The 19,934-nt window shown below is 41.0% G+C and overlaps 2 protein-coding genes and 1 long non-coding RNA gene across 4 annotated transcripts in view; 2 read left to right on the top strand and 1 right to left on the bottom strand.

The window, feature by feature from the left end:
* The window catches only part of dntt (deoxynucleotidyltransferase, terminal), a 134,055-nt gene extending 121,036 nt beyond the window's left edge, over positions 1–13,019 (bottom strand). For both annotated transcript variants that reach the window (XM_061790168.1, XM_061790169.1), the window contains exons 1-3: positions 12,793–13,019; positions 6,764–6,938; positions 3,524–3,634 (exon numbers count right to left, since the gene is read on the bottom strand). In XM_061790168.1, the coding sequence (XP_061646152.1) occupies positions 3,524–3,634; positions 6,764–6,938; positions 12,793–12,983 (477 nt within the window). In that variant the 5' untranslated portion in view covers positions 12,984–13,019. The remainder of the gene's footprint in view (positions 1–3,523; positions 3,635–6,763; positions 6,939–12,792) is intronic.
* LOC133485854 (uncharacterized) lies at positions 7,511–8,990 on the top strand. The gene is made up of 4 exons (XR_009790826.1): positions 7,511–7,683; positions 8,057–8,212; positions 8,313–8,386; positions 8,465–8,990. It is a non-coding gene; the product is annotated as an uncharacterized LOC133485854 (long non-coding RNA).
* Positions 13,020–19,204: 6,185 nt separating the features above from the next.
* The window catches only part of blnk (B cell linker), a 31,350-nt gene continuing 30,620 nt past the window's right edge, over positions 19,205–19,934 (top strand). The window contains exon 1 of the mRNA XM_061790016.1: positions 19,205–19,309. The gene's annotated coding sequence lies outside the window, so the exon portion shown is untranslated. The remainder of the gene's footprint in view (positions 19,310–19,934) is intronic.

Below are 19,934 nucleotides of genomic sequence, written 5' to 3'. Positions count from 1 at the left end.
ATTGGAAGAAAATTTGGATTTTAATTTCAAAACCAGACAACAAAAGAGAGAACTGTAATTTTGTTGTTACTCAGTTTTCAGAAATGCAATCACAAAATTCATCACTGGTAGAGCAATGCTATATGGTACAGTGAATAATATCAAGAGGACCTGGGAAACTACCGGTACTTCCTATTTCAATCTGACAAGCTATTTCAATGTGAACATTCCAAAGTGACAAAGTGAAATCTCTCATGAGAAGGTACTGTGGCTGTACATGAGGTTAATGATTTAATTATGAGAAGAGAAACTGAGCGCAACTGCTAATTGCAGAGTTAATGGAGAGAGGGAAAACAGGGGTTCAAAACCTGAACACCAGCTCTCCCCATTTGAGACATGAGTGAGGAACTGAGGCATATGCAGATATTTATGTTGTGAAGATAGCTGGGTTAGGCTCCAGCACGCCCGCTACCCTAGCGGTACGGAAAATGGATGGATGGATATTTTCATTGAAAATTACATTCACGGGACAGTGAGGAAAAGGTTAGCGAACCTCTAGGCTGCGGATTCTCCAAGAGCTAATCAGTCAGGTGTGAGTCAGCCTGGAGTCCAATCAATAAGAGAAGATTGGAGGTTTGCCTGAAAGCTGCTTTGGCCACAAGAAAATGCACACCAGTTTAGAATTGTCTCTTGTCAAGAAGACATGAATGTTTTTGGTATGTGGGAGGAAACCGGACTACCCAGAGAAATCCCACACAGGCCGGGGAGAACATGTAAACTCCACATCGGCGAGGCTGGATTTGAACCCCAGTCCTCAGAACTGTGTGGCAGATGTGCTAACCAGCTGACCACCCTGTCTCCCCCAAATCTACCATACATAAAAAATTATACAAGAATGAGGTCCATGGCCGAAAACCCACCAAAAACCCATTGCTGCATGTTTGAAGTTTGCCAAAGAGCACTTACATGTTCCACAGCACTACTGACAAAATATTCTGTGGACAGAGGAAACCAAAGTTGAATTGTTTGGGAGGAACAGACAATGCCATGTGTGGAGGAAAAATGGCACAGCACACCAACATCAAAACCTTATCCCAACTGTGAAGCATGGTGGAGGGTGTATGGGTATGGGTGTGCTTTATTCCCTCAGGGCTGGGACAGTTGCTATCATCAATGGAAAAGGGAATTCAGATGTTTATCACGATATTTAGCAGAAGAACTTAAGCCTATATGTCCAACAGTTGAAGCTTAATAGAGGATGGGTGTTGCAAAAGGACAATGATCCAAAATACGGACGCAAATCAACAACAGAATGGCTTCAGAAGACAATACGTGTTGGGGAGTGGCCCAGGCAAAGTCTTGACCTCAATCTGATTGAAATGCTGTGGCATGACTTCATGAGAGCTATTCACATCAGAAATCCTGTTGAACTACAACAGTTTTGTGAAGAAGAATAGACCAAAATTCATCCTGATTATTGTGTACGTCTGATCTGCAACTGCAGGAAACATTTGGTTGAGGTTACTGCTGCCAAAGGAGGGTCAACCAGTTATTAAAGCTCGGGGTTCACTTACTTTTTCTTCCCTGTCCTGTGAATGTTTACCTGTTATGCTCTGTAAAAATAAGAAAACATATAATTGTTTGTGTGGTATTAGTTTAAGCATACGTTTTTGTTTACTGTGATTAAATGAGGCGGCATGGTGAAAACTGGTTAGAGCGTCTGCCTCACAGTTCTGAGGACCGGGGTTCAAATCCCGGCCCCGCCTGTGTGGAGTTTGCATGTTCTCCCCATGCCTGTGTGGGTTTTCTCCGGGTACTCCGGTTTCGTCCCACATCCCAAAAACATGCATGGTAGGTTGATTGAAGACTCTAAATTGCCCGTAGGTGTGAATGTGAGTGCGAATGGTTGTTTGGTTAAATGTGGCCTGCGATTGGCTGGCAACCAGTTCAGGGTGTACCCCGCTTCTCGCTCAAAGATAGCTGGGATAGGCTCCAGCACTCCCGCGACCCTTGTGAGGATAAGCAGCTTGGAAAGGGAAATTATTAAATGATGATCAGACTACATTTTATGCAGAAATGTTTGAAATTCTAAAGTGTTCTCGTACTTTTTCCTCCCACTGTAGACGTAGAACAAAACAATACATTTCACATTTGATGATTGCTGAGAATACAACACAATTATTTACGGGGAAGCGCGGTGATCTAGTGGTTAGCACGGTTAGCTGTTGTTAGCCTCCTTCACAGTTCAAGGGTTCGAATCATAACTCTGGCCTTCCTGTATGGAGTTTGTATGTTCTATGTTCCAAAAACATGCAAGTTAGGCTAATTGAAGATTTTAAAATGTCTTTATGTGTTTATTTTAGTGTAAATGGTTATTTGGCTTATGACCAGTCCAGGACGGGGGTACCACCCCCTCTCATCTAAGTCAGTTGGGATAGGCTCCAGCTCACTCTATTGGGGAAGTGGATGGATAGTCAATAAGGTGAAAAAAATGTTTTCATTACAATATACTGTTTGTATTTATTTTTGGTCTTGCGAATGGTTATAGGAATTGTATTTTTAATCAGCAACATGCAGACAAAAACTACGTATGTCCTGTCATCATAACTTCCAATTTATTTTAATGCCAAATTATGAGGATGTGGAGTCTTCAGCACCCCCCCCTGCTCCAGCCCTCCAGCTCTGTTCATGAAGACAGAGTAACAAATTCATCATTCCTGATGAGGACTGTCATGTTCGTCATCCCCTTGGCTAATCAAGCGCCTGTGGGTACAGTATGTATATGCCAGGGTTTGTGAATAATTCAACTGTTGTGCTTCCAAAGTGTCGCAGCTGCAAAAGCATCTTATTTGCAGCTTTAACACATTTTGTGGAGTGTAAGTCAAAGTGCTGATGATGGGGAATAAAGCAAACTAGTGTCACCATATGGGAAAAAAAAGACTCATACAGGAAGGGAAAATGGAAGAATTGAGGGAGTCTGTTCCCTTTTAGCAGGTATAACTGCCACTCATCTGAGAAGACTTTCTATAAGATTTTGGTATGTGTATTTGGGGATTATTGTCAATTAATGCCGAAGAACATATGTGAGGACAAATATTTTAAATGTTTCATATGTTAATTAATTAAGATTAAGGGTGAGCAAGTGGTCTTGCAAAGAAAGAGTTAATTCTAAGACTTTTGTAAATCTAGACAGTGGCATGGCCTGAGTCGCAACCACGTGGGGGTGAGTCTCATATCTGCTCATATCTCTAACCAGTGAGCATGTCGCATGGCTCCCCTCCACTATTCCATCAGCGTTTTATTTTTATTATTTTTTACCTTTCTTCATAGCTTGCCATCATCATGAGGTACAAAGACTATTAAACGAGAAGGGGGGGGGGGGGGGGGGGGGGCTGAGCAATAAGAGGAGAGAGGAGTGTGTTTTCACTCCCCGACAAAACATTACACATGCACACACATGACCACGGCATCTAGCATATCAACTGTCTGTATTTTACAGTGCAAAATACGATTAATGGAGTTAAGTGAGGTAACTGTTTCTTACTGTCAAAATCTTGTTTTTGTTGTCCGTGCTTGTCCGTCTCTGGCAGGCATATTGAGAAATTGTTGCCACAGGGGTGAGTACCGACGCCTCTTGCGATGCAGGCAGTGTGTCCTGTGTACAAGAATAACCAGGCACTCAAAAACAAATACATGCATGGCATATACAGTATTTCTTTCATGTAAGTCTTATCATGTCGGGTACTGGAAAGTTGCTGAGTTGCTAAATGTCTAGATGTATCTGAGGTTATACAGTATATCCTTGACTAGCAGAGCCAAGTGCTCAAGCCGAATAACATATAAATGTAACCATTTGCCTTGGAGAAGTTATTTCATAACCGCGTGTCTCCGGGGCAACACGCTAATGACACTCATCTCACAGTCTGGTGGCATCCAAATCCATTACAGCTCTGAACCCATGGCATTACAAATCTGCTTCCCTTCATCCAATTTGGATCCTGTAAATTGCCTTTTTCATCCAGTGACGAAACGGTTCAACGTTTGTGAAATATATGTCAAGGGCATAATAAAATTTATTCAGATAATTAGACATCACAAAAAGAATATTGTCCAATTAGTTGTGGATTTAGTATGAGAATCGTAACAGGAGAACGAAGCACGATAGCAGTCAAACTATGCACTGTTTATCAAAAAGATAATGAAAAGAGTTCTCCCACTGCTGGGTTGAATCTAATGTATAAAATGTTGACCAAAAGTATTGATAAACTTAACTCGAGTCAATATGAAAGAATATAACAGTTGGTCAGTGTGATGTTGATGTTCCGAAGTAAAATTGCTTAAATATGTTCCACATAATAAAAAAAAGAGGTTCTCAGCATTTTTGTTGTTGTTGTTGTTTTCACACCTGATGCAGTTCATTAAATATCGCTCTCTGTCGTATGGAACTGAGCAGGGCAAATGTCATCAAGCTCTCCCCTCTTTTTGAATTCTTGCACATGCCACCTTGTACTTACCCACTGGAATACAAACAGACCCACAGTAGGCCTCAGCAGGCCAATTGCATAGCAATCAGATAGATATTCATTCACATTCCGTTCCGCTTATCCTCACTAGGGTCGCGGGGGTGCTGGAGCCCATCCCAGCTATCTTCGGGCGAAAGGCGGGGTACACCCTGAACTGGTCGCCAGCCAATCGCAGGGCACATAGAAACAAACAACCATTCGCACTCACATTCACACCTACGGGCAATTTAAGTGTCTTCAATTAATGCATGTTTTTGGGATGTGGGAGGAAACCGGAGCGCCCGGAGAAAACCCACACAGGCACGGGGAGAACATGCCATCTCCACACAGACGGGGCCGGGATTTGAACCCCGTTCCTCAGAACTGCGAGGCAGATGTGCTAACCGTGCCGCCTCAGATAGATATATGCTTTCAAATATATTCTGACTTGCTGTGGACTATCACATAAAATTTAACTTATTTCCACATTATAAAGTCAAACCCCAGAGAAATGCCCCCAAGCAATAGCCTATTTGTAGATTTGTTTTATCTCTACAACCCCAATTCCAATGAAGTAGGGACGTTGTGTTAAACATAAATAAAAACAGAATACAATGATTTGCAAATCATGTTCAACGTCAAGATATTTATGTAGTGATTTCTCCAGATTCTCTGAATCTTTTGATGATATTATGGACCATAGATGATGAAATCCCTAAAATCCTTGCAATTGTACGTTGAGGAACATTGTCCTTAAACTGTTCAACTATTTTCTCACACACTTGTTCACAAAGAGGTGAACCTTGCCCCATCTTTGCTTGTGACTGAGCAATTCAGGGAAGCTCCTTTTATACCCAATCATGGCACCCACCTGTTCCCAATTAGCCTGTTCACCTGTGGGATGTTCCAAACAGGTGTTTGATGAGCATTCCTCAACTTTTTTGCCACCTGTGCCAGCTTTTTTGGAAACTGTTGCAGCCATAAAATTCAAAGTTAATGATTATTTGCTAAAAACACTTAAGTTTATCAGTTTGAACATTAAATATTTTGTCTTTGTAGTGTATTCAATTAAATAATACAGCGTCCCAACTTCATTGGAATTGGGGTTGTACTTGAATGAGTTTATCACTCATACACAATTGCCACTGCGTGGTTCCTCGTTTAGTTTGCAGAGGACGTGCATCATAAAAGAAGAGAAGAGGGTTTATGGTTACCTGGGGACATGCATCAATAAATGCCAGCATGCCATCATTAGCACAATTAATGACAAGGGTGGCTGGAAGAGAGGAACTATGTCCATGTGAGAATGATAAAAAAGACAAAGGCATTATAGGAAAGCAGAGACATGTCATTCTGGCAGTTAACACAGGCTTTGGGGTAAAAATGTAGATAAAGCCTGGGAAAATTTAGATCCATTATTATTTATTATATCCATCCATCAATTTTCTGTACCATGTATCCCCACTAGGGTCGCGGGCGTGCTGGCGCCGATCCCAGCTATCTTCGGCCGAGAGGCGGGGTACACCCTGAACTGGTTGCCAGCCAATCGCAAGGCACATATAAACACACAACCATTCACACTCACATTCACATTTTAGAGTCTTCAATTAACCTACCATGTATGTTTTTTGGGATGTGGGAGGAAACCGGAGTACCCGGAGAAAACCCACGCAGGCACTGGGAGCAGGCAGAATTGCTTACCAGTTGTCCACTGTGACAGCCATTATTTCTTACATTTATTTTAATATTCATTTATTTTTCACAATGAAAGCTTACCACCAATGCCTCAGAATGCAAATGGGAAAATTAAAGGTTTGTCTTATTACTTAAATTTTCATAAACCAGCCTGCGAACTAATATGTGTATATTTCACTCTTGCTAGAGCAACTTATTTCCTCTGTTTACCATTTTTAAATCAGAATGGAAGCTTTGACCTGCCCTTGACTACAAAAAGACACCAGGTCCGATCCTGTTATTGAGTTAGGGCTTGTTTGTGTTGATTTATGATGTTTTAATATAGTTTGAGCTTGCACCCAAAGTTAATTTGTTGTTAGCCACACAAAGATCCCTGTCTTGTACATTCATGGTATCTATTTCTTAATTTCTGTCAATGTCCATGCTCCTGATTGCAGAAACTACAACTTCTGGTCAGACGAAGAAACACAAGTATGGCGTGAAGTAAGCTGTGTTATTATCGTATTATTGTCTGGAACAAGAAAACAACCTGCTGTTTGGTTTTAAGTGTTCACGTTTTCTGCTTTTGTTTGATTTATGACCCAAACCTGAATGAGGTGTCTGTTCTCCACGGCAGCAGGCTTTCCCACTCTCATGCTGTCAGTGAACCAGCTGATGTGCAGCACTTGCATCTTGGAAAGATTCTTCAGGCCACACCCCTTGAGCCACTCCCACAGGGATGCTGCCTCGCTGTCCTCAGATACCACGTGAGTGATATCATCACTGTAAATGAAGATGAATGATTTCAATGCTTTGTTCCATTGTGTCAGATAAACTACAGGACAAGTCCAGGTCACACGCATTCACCCTAAGCTAAACTGAGGTCATGAGTATTTCCATGAAAGTTAATTTGCACCCCTGACACAAGGTTTCAAACGTTTGATTAGCAAAACAGAAAATCAATAAATTGATTAATCATATCACAATCACACAAATTGTAACTTTGTCCATTGTAAATCTGGATTACAGAGCATTTTTCAAAGTGTTCGGCTTGAATTTGTTGTGCAAAATTAATCTTGGGAGAATGTGAATAGTATAATACAAATACAAATAATGCAATATCATTTATAGAACATATTTTATATTAAAAAATACAACAAAATGAATAAAAAATAGATAAAAATACAACAAAACATAAATATCCAGTAGAAAAATACAACCAGTTTTCAAGGACTGTACAGCGTTGTACATTGTAATGTAGTTGTCATATAGTTGTCATCTGCTGTTTTGTTGACTGTTTGTAATCCATTTCCCTTCTCTGTCCGCAGCATTACCTCAGTGATGTGGGGCGGAGCCACCGAGCTGCACCTGCTTTCAATCAGCTTTTTGGTGTATTTAAGTGTGGTTCATTTTGAAGGAAGATGATGCAGTATTTCCAACCATATTGCTTTTTTTTTTTTTGTCATACTCTAGTTCCCTGGCTTTGTTCCTGTCGCATCCAATCTCATTGGTTCCATTGGGACTTGAGGTTTGTGGGATTTAAAAAAAAAAAAAAAAGTTTTTAGTACCACTGTGTTACTGTTTGTGCTTACCTTGGTGGACCAAAAGTACTTATTTTTGTTCTTAAGTACTTCTGTGATTTTATTTTTTTTTTATTTTATTTTTTTTAAATGTTGGTGATAGTTTTGTTTTTTGCTCCATTTGGTACCTTCCTTCAACTGTGGCTCCATCCACCATCATTCTTTGTTCTCGCTACAGACCTTTTGCCATTGTTGTTTTTGTTTCTGGTTAGTTTGACGGGTGCGGTTTAGTTTTGTAATTTATAGTCTTATGCGGCACGGTGGACGACTAATTAGCACATTGATGAGGGTCATTGTTTTTGCTTTGCTTTATTGTTTTAGGCACAGTGGTTGACTGGTTAGCATGTCTGCCTCGCAGTTCTGACTACCTGGGTTCAAATCCAGCCTTGCCTGTGTGGAGTTGGCATGTTCTCCCTGTGCCTGCGTGGGTTTTCTCCAGGTACTCCGGTTTCCTCCCACATCCCCAAAACATACATGGTAGGTTCATTGAAGACTCTAAATTGCCCATAGGTGTGAAAGTGAGTGTGAATGGTTGTTTGTTAATATATGCCCTGCGATTGGCTGGCGACCGTTTCAGGTTGTACACCGTCTCTCGCCCAGAGTCAGCTGGGATAGGCTCCAGCACCGCTGTGACCCTAGTGAGGATAAGCGGTACGTGAACTGAATGAATGTATTATGTGTCCATTGTTTGACTAAAACGTGCAACGTGCCTCTCTTCCCTCCCTGCAGGACATTTACAGCACCTGCCTCACTCGAAAAGCCCTCCGCATAGCGGGGGATGCCACCCATCCATCACACAGCCTCTTTAGTCTGCTGCCATCTGGGAGGAGACTGTGGAGTCTGTGGACCAGGACTAGCCGACTCAGACAGTTTTATTTATCAGGAATCTGAACTCTCTGCCCCCTCTACCTCTTCTGTCCTCCGCTCACCTAAACTGTGAACTCTGATGCACTACATACATGCGCACACACACACACACACACACCAGTCTCAGGGTCACACCAGCCACTTTAGCAGCATTGGGGTCTTGTCTTCCTATTTTCCTTGATTCTCTGACCTTGACTATGTTGCACATGTCACCTTATCTTTGATATTGCACATTCAGTTAATACTTTTTATACTATATATTTTATACTATATATTTAGCGTTTTATATTGATATTTGTACTGCCTTTGTAGCACTGCGGGCCCTTGAGTACTGTAATTTAAATCCTCTGTATGTTACGCATATTGAAGAATTTACAATAAAAGCACCTTGGCCTTGTTTACAACTTTCACTTCTGCGTAGTGGTCCATTCCCTGGCTGTAGTCCTAACATGACTGTAGTGTAATGTAGCCTACAATGTTGTTTACCCATGCTCCTCTCACAGTTCCATAAATTATTATTTGCTGGTAATTGTAGCATTGCTTCTACATTAACCTTCATTCATTTTTCACAAAATGTCAGTGGAGTGCCAGAGATGTTGGCCTCTACATTCAGTTTAGTTGTGCAAAAACCCAGGAACTTGTTCTATCTTGGAGCACATGTGTGACGGTGGTCAGAGGACGGGGTATTACCACCATCCTGCTGGTTGAGAATCAAGTGTGCTAACCAGCATGCTAAGATCCCAGACTCCTAACCTACTGACTAGTGCTACTCTTAAGGCTCTCTACTAAAACACTTTTGCACAATGCAAACTGGTGTCTGTTACACATTCACACTGCAAATAATTTATTGACCTCAAGTCCCAAGTGACCAGCTAACAGTAACAGTCGCCTCTTTAGCACATCATCCCCGCACCCTACTCTCCAGGCATACTAATCAATTTACGCTCAATTCAACTGCTACACTATTCTGACAGTTGGATGGGTTGATTGGTCATTGGAGCGTGAGGCACAAGGATGACCTCAAGGAATAGCAGCTGTTGTTGTTACTGTCTCGGACTTTACCTTAGAGTAGCAACTGAGCTAACAATATTTCACACGTCAAAATAACAAATGAAAGAGGGTTACATCGTATGGTAGGCATTTTTATATCTCACTACGATCTTGATGCCATGTTTGAAAAGTTCAGTACCAAAGTACACTTTTTGCATATGACGTCATCACTCATTTGCGATGTAAGAGAACTCGATCAGCAGAATCGTCAGGCAAGCAAGCAAACGATTCCTAGGAATCGAAAAATTCTAAAAATGAACCAGTTTTCGATTCTCAGCCCCAGGGCAGATACTCCTTCCTACAAAATAAAACAGACACAGGGAGAACACGCAAACTCCACACAGGGGGGCCGGGGATCAAACCCCACACCTCAGAACTGTGAGGCTGACGCTCTAAGCAGTCGCCCACCGTGCCGCACTCCTTCCTCCGATATGCCAAGCAAATTCATAATAGCCGAAGGGGTAATGCGAAAAGCAGAATTGCCTGGCAAGCAAGCAAACGATTCCTAGGAATCGAAAAATTCTCAAAATGAACCAGTTTTTGATTCTCAGCCCTAGCCCAGATACACCTTCCTACAATATGCCAAGCAAATTCAGAATACCTACATCGTACATTTGTGTGACCACCAATATATTCCATTTGAGGTATTTCAGCAATAACCTTAAACCTAATGAATTGACCAGTCTATGGACAGGGTAACGGCATAATTTGTTTTTGGCTTGATTTGCTTCTATTACGTAAAGGCTTTGTTGAAATACTGTATGATTGATGAACACTGAAATAGCACTGCATGTTTGCCCATTTTACAGGATTGAAAGTTGATTTTTATCTGTACCCATACAAAAAAACAACAGAAAAATCCAAACTGACATGTACAGTAAATGAGCAAGAAAGCAAGCTCAGTGCTGAATTGTTTCTGCCAGAATCAGTGGTACTGTGAGCCTAGACACAAGGACGCATTAAAGTCACAGAGCTTTGATATAGAGAAGTCTCTGTGGACAATTCTCTCTCCTGGCCTGTTCTTTCAGCCAATAGCTTCCAGTTCCTTCAAAATGAGACCAAATGGGCCCATCATAAAATGAGAATGTCCATAAGCATTGGCATTTTTTGCTCTTTTGTCTTAAAAGCTGATCTCAGAACTTAAAATGTAAAATTAAAAATCAGTCCTAATCACATATCGCATCATACAGACCTCAGTGTTAAATAATTTAAACTAGATCCGGGTAATACATACCCTAAGTGATCACGACATTAGTTACACTTGCACAAGCAAATGAGATAGATGCAATACACATTACTGTGTCAGAATTTCATCACTAAAAGATCATATCTTTTGTGGCATTTGTGCATCGCTGCAAACTGCACCCACAAAAATATACTGTACCTCTATGGGAACCTGTACTGCTGTAAAGCGGTTATCCAATTAACATTTGCATGTGCACCTAATCAAGTTGCCATAAAAATTTAATTGTTACAAAAACAAAAACACATTATTTTAAAAAGAATGTCCAAATTATGGGTTGAGTTTGGAGGTTTTGAGGGCCCTCCGCCCTTTTGCGACTGAGTACCATGGTCTCAGATTTGGAAGTGATGATTCTCGTCCCAACCGCGTCACACTCGGTTGTGAACTGCTCCAGAGAGAGTTGAAGATCTCGGCTTGATGAGGCCAACAGAACGACGTCCTCTGCAAAAAGCAGAGATGTAATACTGTGGTCATCAAACCGGACCCCCTTAATACGTCGGCTGTGCCTCGAAATTCTGTCCATAAAGGTAATGAACAGAATCAATGACAAACGGCAGCCTTGGCGGAGTCCAACCCTCGCTGGAAACAAATCAGGCTCACTGCCGAGAATTACAATTACTATACTAGTACACTACTGTCCATCCAGCCATATGTTGAGAGCTGTGTGCCTTCAACCTGTGTGAAACTAGAAATGTGTGCTTTTGCTATCAAACTGCATCTGATATCAGCTTCGTCAGCTTAGAGAATTAACGTCAGTCTGAGGCAGGCACGCTCCATTTCCTGCTGTTGGTTTCAAACTATTGTATCAAGCCGAGTGTAACCGAAGCAGCTTTCAAGCTGTGTTTCTGGGAAAGCTGCCATGGCCAAGCTGTCATGTGGCTGGCAGGCACACAGACACACGTACACACTTATGGTTATACAAAACTCATGAGACCCTTCATTAACAGCGCACACTACATACAGCTTAAATCTATAATAACAATTTTGTGTTTGACTCACAGAAAATAAGATGAATAATCGTGGCTAACATTTACAGAGACAAACATTACAGAAGGAAAAATACTGAACTTCTATTTCACTAGCAATGTTAACTAAATCCATCCATCCATTTTCTGAGCCGCTTCTCCTCACGAGGGTCGCGGGCGTGCTGGAGCCTATCCCAGCTGTCATCGGGCAGGAGGCGGGGTACACCCTGAACTGGTTGCCAGCCAATCGCAGGGCACATACAAACAAACAACCATTCACACTCACAGTCACACCAACGGCAACTTTAGAGTCTCCATTTAACGCATGTTTTTGGGATGTGGGAGGAAACCGGAGTGCCCGGAGAAAACCCACGCAGGCACGGGGAGAACATGCAAACTCCACACAGGCGGAGCCGGGGATTGAACCCGGGTCCTCAGAACTGTGAGGCTGACGCTCTAACCAGTCGGCCACCGTGCCGCCTGTTAACTAAATCAATTCATATAAATACACTGCATGAACAACATCACCTAACAGTAAATTGAGTCTAATGCTTTGTTTTTGATCATACAGAGGAATGTGTGCACAGTTTTCGGTTTAGGAACACATTCAACAAGCGCTGAAGGCCTGTCACATCCACAGGTAGCACATAACATCTTATTTATCATGGCTTGAGGCAACTTTACCAAAGCATTCCCACTTTAAGTAAACCCTTGACAGCAAAATTTTTTTTTACAAACTCATAAAAAAAATGCCAATTTGTTGTGTTAAATAATATTAATAAGACTAAAAGGACTTAATACTAAGTATTAGTGAACATGCTCTGAAATTCAAAGCCCTAGCCACCCCCCCACCCAATGACCATAAATCTAAGTTACAAAGGCTTAAGACAAACACAGAAAACAGAGTAACAAATATCTCTTTTTTTCCCAACCTGAGGATGTCATCCACAATAAAGCCTTTTGACCTGGCCAGCTGGGCGAGAAAGCTCCTCCTGCTGCAGCCCATTTTCCTCTCCACTAGAAACAGTCTGAGCTCCTTAAACTTCACCGCATACCTGGGGACACCGACGCTTGCTGGTTTTGATCGTTTCCTAACATGAGGCAAAATGCCAGCATGGAACATCTTTTCTGGAATCAGCAAAGTGTTTCTGCAGCTTTTGTTGTCATACAGTAACTTCCATCAAGGAAAAAAACATTTAAGCAACTGTTCCTGTTTTTCCCCCCAACAGTGTGACAGTTGCTGGTAGCCTGCCACATTTCTAGCAACAGGTGTTGAAGTTGAAGTTTTGGTGTTTACCATAGAAACACCTGCAATATTGGGTGGTGCCCCCCCCCCCCCCCACCCACCCAAAAGAACGTGTGCCAAAAAGATGCTCCCATAAGGGGCTCTTAGTGGAGCTGTGTTTGACTGAGTTGTGCCCAACAAATCAGCTCAAAAGTTTTATTACAAGTACACTCTCTTGGAATGAGTGAAACTTCTCTCCAGGGAGTTGCCTGAATTCTGGTCACCTCACACAGCTGTCCTGCCATGTCCAGTTCATTTTGCCACTTGCTCACACATTATGTCCAGACCAAGTCTGGAACATCTGCTCCACCACTTTAATTAGCTTACTGTCTAAAAAAAGAGAGTCTGTGTGGAATTTCATCCACAACCTTTGCACACACAGGGGGCCAAAGCAGACTGTATTATGGCTGAAGAAAAAGTAGTCAGGAGGACAAATGGAAAAAAGTTAGTTAGTTTTCTTAGTTTTCTTTTTGAATTACTATTTAGAAGACATTCTATTGCCTTGTATGATTTTTGCCTCTGCAGCACATCTAATAATCGTTTCCTCACTTTAACAGACACACTTTGCTTCAGCTAGTTTGACACAATTTATTACACTGCTCTCAAATAGCTTGGCCTTCTTAGGGCTAACGGGTATCATAATGCAGAGTTGACTAATTTGACGGTTTACCCCCTCCCCTCAATTATTCAGCAGGTGATGAAGGTGCTTAGTCTCCTGTCAAAATGAGAACCATTGAATTTTAACATAGCTAAGACAAATGACTTCACTCACTCCAGGAATGTCTGAAATTGCATTGAACCCAGTTACTCAACTGACTTCCTTCAGCAGCCAAATGTGCACGCCAAATGACTTTGTCCCATAACTATATGGAGTCTTAATATCAATCCATGTCTAAACCCATTAGTTGATGCCTTTCATACAACTGCCGTGGGTTTGATTCCTGGACACTGAAGATCTCCAAATTGATCTTTTTCCCCCTTCTTTCTTTGTATGTATTGGGCACTTTCTGCTTGCAATGAGGCAACAGATAAGAGTAAACCCCCATTTAATTTACTGTAAGCCCGCAAACACAAATGACAGAGATGCCTTTTCTGTTAACTGACATCAATCACGGTCCATTCAGCCACAATTAGATACTTACTATATATGATGCATTTAGGCTGCATCTGCCTCTGCAGGACCCTACACCTTTTCTGAATTTAAAACAGAGCTATACTTTATATATATGTGTGTTTGTGTGTGTGTGTGTGTGTGTGTGTGTGTGTGTGTGTGTGTGTGTGTGTATGTATGCATGCACACCACCCAGCCAGTCCGTGAGAAAAATGACGACTCCTAAGAAGGTTGGGGAACACTGATGTATTTTGCGGAGTTGATCAATGACTGATTGATCAGATCGGCGAATTATGACATTAAAGCCGATCAGCATAAAATGCTAATTATCGTCCGATCAGATCGGTGTAAAGTCTAGTTTTAGCTGCTTAACCGTTTTCTCTATCGTTTTTTGGTCAACTGTATAAAATTATGACATGGTAATAGAATTTTTCCTGGGTGGCTTCAAATGTAACGTCATTTTATCATTTTGCTGATTTGTGCTAATATTTAACCTGATGGATTGTATTTTATTTCACTAAATTAGCAAGCAAATGTATCTATTATATATTGTCATACTGTATGTTGTTGGCATATTTACAGTAATGTTTAATAATACATGATAATTTATTTATTTATTTATTTTTGTTTTTTTAATAATGTGACAATCACTACAGGACAGGATTATTTTGATAGTAATGTGTCAGGTCCAATATAGTTTCAAGAAAAAAATGCCAACATTCTAAAAACTAAAATTTAAATCTGAATTTTCATTAGCTGAGATAATTTTATCAAACGTTATTTTTTACACACAATGCTTGCAGTTAATGCATTACCACTGAACACACAAAGGCTATCAGAAAGACAGAAGTTTGTATTGTGTGTACTTCCTATCTTATTTGTGCTGCATGTGCTGTATTAAGTGAATGTGTCACAGTTGAGAAGTTGTTTCCGTTTAAGTGATTTCAATTGACGTTATTTAATGCAACAGTAAGCACATACGTGCAATCATCTCCCATTCTGTTGTATTTAATAACTTTCACATGCTCCTATTGTGTGTCATCTGTATGGACAAATTACAGACTGACATTTCAGGAAATATTCTCAGAGAAGAAAATAAATAAAAATTCAAGCGGAACAGCACTGAAAAAGTGTGCGTCCATCCATCCAGCCATCCAACCAGCCAGCCAGCCGTTAATAAGGCGGGTCATCTAAAGCCTATCCCATCTGAATTTGAACGAGAAGCAGGGTGCACCATGGAGTGGTTGCCATACAAACAACCACACCTAGGGACAAGTTTGAGTCTTCAATTAACCTAAGATGTGTTTTGGGAATGTGGGAAGAATGTACTTGAAAAACAAACAAACAAAAAACTACCGGGAAAACATAAAACCCAGATTTAAACCGCCAACCTCAGAACTGCGAGGTAAATGTGCTAACCACCCATCCACTATTGACCATTCTGTAGTCACAGTGTTCAAAAATAGTTAGGGTTATTTCTATGGCAAAGCATAAAAATCCCTGATTTAAGTCAGTTGAACTGAACCTTTTACCTCAACAAGATTAGAAAACTTTAGATGGATGTACTTTACAGTATTTCAAACTCATGATAGAGCTTAGTTTGACAGAAGCCAAAATGCCTGAGATCCTTGGGAAGTACTGCCACTTTCTATTGTCACAACAGTAAAACACAAAATAAACAATTGAAGTGTGCAGACCTCTGCCAAATTGTTAACAATGGTGAAATTCATTTATTTTCCTCTATAGCTGGATTTACTCTCCATGGTTCAAGTCACACAATTTTTATGCTGCTTTGTGGCACAATTCCGATATTGGTCATGTCAATGTTAAAACGTAAAGAAACGTCTGGAATCGAGACATCCTCGATGAGTGAGCCTTAATCAAGTATGTGGAATAGCAACCAGAGACCTGTATACTGTTGGAAGTTTCTAGGCCAACTAAATGGTATATGATTTTTTAAAATCATTTTCTTGTTTGTACTTCTTGTCACACTTCTGTAACAGAATATAATCTGTTGTTCACTGTTAGACATTGCATCGGGTTTTTACCATAACTTTCTGGAACCACTGCTGCCAGTATGTAAATTCAAGTTTACTTGAATAGTAAACTTAAATCTGCAGTAACTTACTGGCAAACCTGTTGCCAGTAAGTTACTGTCATGATCTGTGCCCTGCAGTTCCTCTTTTGGAGCTTGGGTGGCACTTTGCACCCCCTCCTCTCTCTCTCTCTCTCTCTCTCTCTCTCTCTCTCTCTCTCTCTCTCTCTCTCTCTCTCTTTCTCTCTCTCTCCCCAGCTATTACCATCCCCTCGCCTGAGCACCTGTTCCCAATCAGCACTCATCACTGCCTGCATTTAAGCCTGTCAGATCCAGGAATCCAGCGACAGAGTATTGACGCTCGTTCGTCTGCACCTTACATGTCTCCCACTACGCTGCCCACTCCTGCCATGCGGTCAAAGCTCTTCCACCTGCCCACGCTCCCGCTACCTGCACCTTCCCTGTTCCAGCAGACCACCATCACTCCTCGGATATCCTACCCCCCCCAAGCTTCTACCAAATAAACCATTCTCATCTACTTCCTTCCCCTGCGCCTGCTTTTGGGTCCAGTCCAATATTATATAATTACCAATCGTGACAGTTACGGTTAAAAAAAATAATACTTAAAAAGTGGGAGGTGAGTAGTCTGAATTGGATTCTGGAGTCATGCACCACTTGATACATCATATTCATACAGCAGCTATGAATCATTATTTACTCAATACAAGTTGATTAGCTTACCTGAATCAGGTGACACTATGTGAAGCAGCAATTGGCTTCTATCTATTCCATCCATCCATCCATTTTCTGAGCCGCTTCTCCTCACTAGGGTCGCGGGCGTGCTGGAGCCTATCCCAGCTATCATCAGGCAGGAGGCGGGGCACACCCTGAACTGGTTGCCAGCCAATCGCAGGGCACATACAAACAAACAACCAATCGTACTCACATTCACACCTACAGGCAATTTAGAGTCTCCAATTCATGCATGTTTTTGGGATGTGGGAGGAAACTGGAGTGCCCGGAGAAAACCCACGCAGGCACGGGGAGAACATGCAAACTCCACACAGTCGGGGCCGGGGATTGAACCCCGGTCCTCAGAACTGTGAGGCTGACGCTCCAACCAATCGGTCACCGTGCCGCCGCTCCTATCTCTTGACCTCTACAATGACCTTCCTCCCATGGAAGCATACTGCTACTACCAAACCCACATGTATATAATAGAAGCATAACAACAATGCTTTTCTCCAATGGTGGCCACATTGCTAGTGGTCAGTAGAATAGAATTGAATCACCTTTTATTGTCATAAATATGCATGCATGCATGCAAGCACACAAAATTTGCTGTCTGCATTTAACCGATCACAGTGAACACATACACAAGTTAGTGGAACACACTGGAGCAGGGGGTAGCTGAAGCACCCAGGGAGCACTTCGGGGTATCAGTGTCTTTCTCAAGGGCACCACAGCCGTGATGTTGGCGGATGGCCCAGTTGGGGTCTTGAACCAAGTTCCCCCACAGTGACAGGCGATGATCTTAACCATTGGGCCACAGCTGCCCGTAGTTCTACACAATAGATTTTTACAATCATTCTCTTTCTTGTCTTTTTTTATTTTTTTTGCATGTGTCTCTTGTTAAATACATGTCTTATTTACACAGAAATGCTTAAACACTATGTGGAGCCATAAATATGGCAATGGAAACTGGGAACATTTATTGCAGTACATGTAGACATTGCTGTAAATTCTACAGTTATTTTCCACATATCCAGTAAAATGCTGTAAAGTGATTATAATTTAAGTAAATAGCTTCCACTGCATCATGGAATTTTGGTTGACGTCACACACTATAAACAGAAGCTATATTTTTTAAAAACAAAATCAATGTTATTATTCATTGTGGTCGTGGGGTGGCCAAATTGAGCAATCACAAGGAAATTCACACTTCTATCTAATGCAGCTGATAAGTCACCAGGTAATAGCTTAGCTTCACTTAACATACAACTGAACGAACCGAGATGTCACTATATCGCACACAACCCACAGCCAGGGTTTCATGAAAGTGCAACATAAATGCAACAGTTAAATAAGACACACATTCAACGAACGATGGGTAACATAAATACACATTATTCATGTTACGTTAATCCTGATCGTTCATCAACATTCAGGATTAATGTCTTTATTCCGGTAACAGTTCAACATTTCATGGTGCAATGCATGCTGGCAGCCACGTGCCTTCTGTTACAAAATACAGTAATTCTCTGTGTGACATCAACCAAAATCCAATGATGCAGTCGAAATTGTACTCAGTTACATATAATCACTTTAAAGTATTTTACTGTATGGTATGTGGTAAATAACTGTAGAATTTACAGGAATGTCTAACAGTGTAGTGTTTCTATGCATTTTTATTGTGTGCACATTAAATTTAAACCATGTCAGATATGAATCACTTGAAAGTAGTTGTCAGTCAAAAATAATTAGAAATAGAACTAAAATAGAAATAAACTCAATCTAAGCACTCAATCAGACTGAGGGACTGAGGTGAGGTGCTGCATGTGGTATAGAAATAAACCGTACAATTTTACTTACGACCCTGAAAAAGTTGCCAATTGAGGATGTTTTTTACACTTTTGTTGGCAGTTTAACCTGAAATGGGAACCAATTACAGAATTGAATAAGGACCTGAAAGTGAAAGGCAGAGAAATGCACAGAGAAGCTCTCTACTTCCAACTTTGGATGCATTAGTGGAATCTCAGTGAAGGTTTTTCACCATAAACTGCTCCATTAGTTAAGGATGTAGAAGACTAAAAATGAAATGACCTCCCACTGTGCACTTCTCTCTACTGAAGCTGAACACTGGAGCTGCAGGATGTGACAGGTCAGTCTATTACTGTACTTACAGGGGCACACACAACTTCAACTCGGAGTGTTCCCGCTGTGACTGAAATGAACTTGCCATCCAGAGAGCAGTGTGAGAGGTGGGACAACAGCCAAGTGGCCTTATTTATGGGCAAGGTGAGCAATAAGAACACCAATATTGAAGTATGTTGAGAGTGCTGATGGATGCCAAGAAGACACTTTGATCTATTTCCTCTGGAAATCAGGCTTTCTTTATATTACTTTACAGCATCTTAACTGATCAGAATATAAATGATAAAAAGATGAAAAATGCCATTGTATATAGAGTTAAATTGGGGTAATTTGTAATAGCCAGCATTAAAAATAATGAGCAATTACTAACAAATTCTTATATATCTGTCGTAAAAATGTAAATAGACCATCTAGCATCATGAAGAGCTTTAATATGGACTTTTGATTTCACTTTGAGAAAGAATGAGGAATTTCAAACTGAATTCACCTTTTCATAGCCAAATTTGAGCCTGCTCACTGAGATGCTCTGAGAAGTCCAAAATAAATAAGCAAACAATTCAACCACTAAAACATTTTTTCCTGTTCAGGAATGCAAGTAAATATTAATTATAATTTAATATAATTTGACATCTTAATCAAGAAATGATCATTTGCTTTGGTGGTTTTTTTTCTCTATTTTGTAAATCTGTGAGTTTGCATATGCATGATAACAGTACTAATTAATTATACAGGGTGATTGAAAAGGAACTCCCTATTTTAAAATACACAT

The sequence above is a fragment of the Phyllopteryx taeniolatus genome, chromosome 11, assembly GCF_024500385.1.
Source record: "Phyllopteryx taeniolatus isolate TA_2022b chromosome 11, UOR_Ptae_1.2, whole genome shotgun sequence".
NCBI classification, from domain to species: domain Eukaryota; kingdom Metazoa; phylum Chordata; class Actinopteri; order Syngnathiformes; family Syngnathidae; genus Phyllopteryx; species Phyllopteryx taeniolatus.
Note: the sequence above shows the minus strand (reverse complement) of the source record. Positions and strands in the feature narration are given on the sequence as shown.